Source organism: Aptenodytes forsteri, unplaced genomic scaffold (genome assembly GCF_000699145.1).
Source record: "Aptenodytes forsteri isolate BGI_AS27 unplaced genomic scaffold, ASM69914v1 Scaffold143, whole genome shotgun sequence".
Lineage (NCBI taxonomy): Eukaryota > Metazoa > Chordata > Aves > Sphenisciformes > Spheniscidae > Aptenodytes > Aptenodytes forsteri.
In genome coordinates this window covers 1,950,584-1,954,430 of record NW_008794951.1, presented here as the reverse complement: position 1 = coordinate 1,954,430, position 3,847 = coordinate 1,950,584, and the positions used below count along the sequence as shown (strand labels likewise).

The following is a 3,847-nucleotide window of genomic DNA, read 5'->3' as shown; positions in this document are numbered from 1 at the left end:
CAACCGTAACATGTGGCTATTAAACACAGAAATTAAAATGTGAGTTGAGTTTGTTGATCTTAAGCATGATAAATTTACTTACTCTACTCTTTAAAGAAACATTTAGAGCAGATTTTCATCAATTTTGATGCAGAGATAATAAATTATTAATTCCCCCCATGTTACTTAATTACACATTTTCCCCTTCCGGGACACCCTAAACCATAAGAAAAGCAAAGAAGTAAAAAGATCCTGAAAGAGAACAAATATTTTTAAAAAACCAAACCAAACAAAAAAACCCACAACCCCCCCTAAAAACCTAACCCAGAACCCCACCCTCCATATGTAGAGAAATACAGAACTGAGATATGACAAAGACCTGTTCAATCTGTCCTACTGATAAAGGCATGTCTTCAGGTGTAGCCTGAAATTACAGCTGAACAGAGCATTTAGGATTCCAGGTTGTCTTTCTGAAGTCACCTGGCTGTAGAGACTTAAAGCTACGCCCAGAAGCCAGCACGTGCCCAATCAATTCTACACAAAATGTGATATAAATGTACACATCCAGATTTATTTTAGAACCTAATTCATAGGCCACTAAACTCAAATGATAAATGTCCTATGGCATAAAAATGGAGAATGTGGGAAAGTAACTGGTCTCTAGAAGAATGATGTTTTAACAAATACATTGTTTCATTTTTTGTCTTATTTTCCATCTACGCTATAAATACAACACACATACCAAACAACCCTTTTACCTTTCATATAACACAGAGACCTAAGAAGGAAGGGGGGAAAAGAAACAAAAAAAAAAAGAAAAGAAAAAAGGAAAATAAAAGAGAAGTAGAAGAAGAAAGTTTCAAATAAATTACTACTTCTATTCAGTACATTAGATGCATTTCTTTATTACCATTCTCCCCATCAGACTTCCTTTCATGGTCAGTGTCAGTGAGGGACAATGCTGAGTTTGCCCGGCTTGACAAACAGGAGCTGTGTTCCGATTTCATCCCCCTCATCCACATCCTCAGGGCATGATCCGGGGATGCACCACCTTCTGTTTCAGTATCCACATCTGAGCCCACCTCTAGCGGGTAACTGTGCTCAGCTACACCGTGTAAATCTGTTTGATAGCCAGAGCACAGAATATGGGGAGTCTCACAGAATTCCATGTCTGGAAAAAACAAAAGTTCAGAAAAAAATTTAGAAGTGAAAAGCAATATACCTTTGATTTTCTTTTGGAGAATCTGCTTTGAGAATTAACATTCTTAATACTATTAGAAGGCTTTTTTTGGTCAGTGACTCACTCTGCTACCTAATCTACTATAAGTGCAATACAACTAAAAGAGTGTAACTCTGTAAAATACTGCACTGTAATTGTGCCTTTTTGTCTGGTAGAAATATATACTATAGCCCAAACATATACACACCCACATGCTGATAGCAGTACATCAATTTACAACTGAAGCGAGTACTTACAAATACAGATAGTTTCTTGGTTTTTGCCAGAGAGGCAACAGGTCTAAAATTAATCTCAACATGTTTTTATCATAGGGAAAGCATAGCAAATTTGCAAATAGGGAATTTACAAAATAACATTTGAAATACTTGGTTAATCACAGAAGACAAAGAAAGGGTACTTACCATTGGCTTACTCTTTGAGAGTGCTGTCCTTGCATATTCACACCAGTGGGTTTTGGTTCTCCAGTGCTGGTGACCTACAGGAACTTCCTAGAAGAGCAGTGACTACTAGGACTGTACAAGTGCCACCTCAAGACACCAAGCACTCAGAGATTTTAAAGAGTTGTACAGTGCTCAATGCTTCAGTTATTCTTACTAAACACCGCAACTGTAGGGCAGTAGAAATCCGAGGACAAACAGAAGGTGGACAGGACCCATAATGTGAATATGCAGAGGAAACATTCTCGAAGAACTACAGGCAAGTAACACACATCAGCAAATTACAACTTCCCTTTGAGGTAGCCTCTGCATATTCTCACTTGTGAGAATCCAATTACAAATGCAACTCTCAAGGAGTAAGACAAGGAGTTCTAATTAAATAAGAATTACAGAACTGCACTCCCTAATTGAACATCCGACCTGGGATGCCATCTTGAGAGACTAAATACAATATCAAACACGCATACAGTATTATTTCAATTTCTAGAAAAGAAACATTAGAGACAAGAGTCATTGATAGAGACTGAGGACAAATACTCTCCTCTACTGTCATCCTAACTAAAGATTTAATTTGCCAGACTAATCCACTTACCAGCCAGTGAGAGGAATGGTTCTTATTTTAAGCACACTCTCAGAAATAACAAAAAGCCCTGGTATTTTCTTGAAGGTATTGACCAAAATCTACAAACCAAATGCTAAACTACAATATGCTGAGGTGGCTCAATTTTTAAGTCATCTATCTCTGTATATCTCTCTTTTGCCATCAAAACATTCCTGAAGGTCTCAGTTGTAGTGACAGCCCACACTGGCTGGCTTTCAGCTCAGGGAATGGCAACTCTTTTCTAGAGGGCAGGGGAAGAAGGTGGGCAGCGAACAGAAAGAAGTGGCCGTGGCCTCACTTTCCTACGCAAGAGTCCTGGAAGGTCATCCTGTCTCCCTGGTGTTGTCACTGTATCAGCTGGCCTATCCCAGCAGCACCAGCCATCACTGCTCCTGCTGCTTTTGGAGCAGCAAGACAGATGTGGGGGCCCTCCAGAGTGCTCCATCACTGCTCTGATCTCTTCCCCTTGTTCACAGGAGAAGGACTTGGTCCCAGCCCTACACTTGAGAAGCTGCAACATACGCCACCTTCACTAGCTCTGTTCTCCAAGTCTCTCAAATGCCTTGAGGCTGACTATGAGGTTTGATGGAGATGGCTAGGAGAAAATAGCCAAGATGCTGGGAAGCAGCTGCGTAGTTTCTGCAATAGAGGGAACATTTGGCATTTGAACCTTATCTACCATTACAATGCAGTGTTCTTCATGCTCTCTGGGGCCTGTGTAAAATTGGCACTTGGTTGATTGGTAGAAGGAAGGAGGAAAAGTGGTTCAAGGCGGTACTTGTGGACACAAATGGAAGCTGAGACTGGACGCTACTTGTTCTCAATCCTACACAGATGCTTGCAAGAGAGACTTTGAAACCTGTAAGACCCTCTGGAAAAAACTCTCCTTCCCCTATGGCTAAGATGGTAAACACAAAACATTCAGTCTTCAGAGAAGCACTGTTTTTCTGAGATTTTCAAAGCTCGTAGGGCATGGGAAACACAGAGGCAATCTCACAGAAAGTTACTGGATATAACTAAGTACAGTGTTGCTCATACAATGACCTATTTTTAAGTCTCGTTTTAATTATGTATTATATACACAACAAACAAGCTCCACTTGAAGGTTTAATTAGACAGCATGGACCAAACCTTTGTATGACACAAAGAGTGCAGATATTGATGTTGGACACTGAACCATCATAGCTGTATTACACTCCAAGCTTTTACTTTCTTTTTGACAGCACTAAATGAATAAAATCACCTTTATACAAAATATGGTTCCAAATGGTGCACGTCAATTCTTATTTTTTCTTTACCAAATTCAAAAAGGACTTGCACATAAACCAAGAATTAAAAAGCCAGCAGCAGTCCCAGATTACTATCCCAGAGCCAAGTATCAATGAAATCCAGACTGAACCATACAAGCAGGCTGATTCTACTCCACCCTGAAAGGACTACATTGTTCATTTTAAATGGAGGTTGTGGATGCCACTATTTCATAGAATCATTAAGGTTGGAAGAGACCTCTAAGATCATCGAGTCCAACCGTCAACCCAACACCACCATGCCCACTAAACCATGTCCCTAAGCTACTCATCTACACGTCTT

The 3,847-nt window shown here is 40.0% G+C and overlaps 1 protein-coding gene across 2 annotated transcripts in view; it reads right to left on the bottom strand.

Annotated features, from left to right (window-relative positions):
* The window catches only part of TENM1 (teneurin transmembrane protein 1), a 254,601-nt gene that overhangs the window by 221,704 nt on the left and 29,050 nt on the right, over positions 1-3,847 (bottom strand). For both annotated transcript variants that reach the window (XM_009275367.1, XM_019471028.1), the window contains exon 2: positions 890-1,150. In XM_009275367.1, coding sequence (XP_009273642.1) covers positions 890-1,150 — 261 coding nt within the window. The remainder of the gene's footprint in view (positions 1-889; positions 1,151-3,847) is intronic.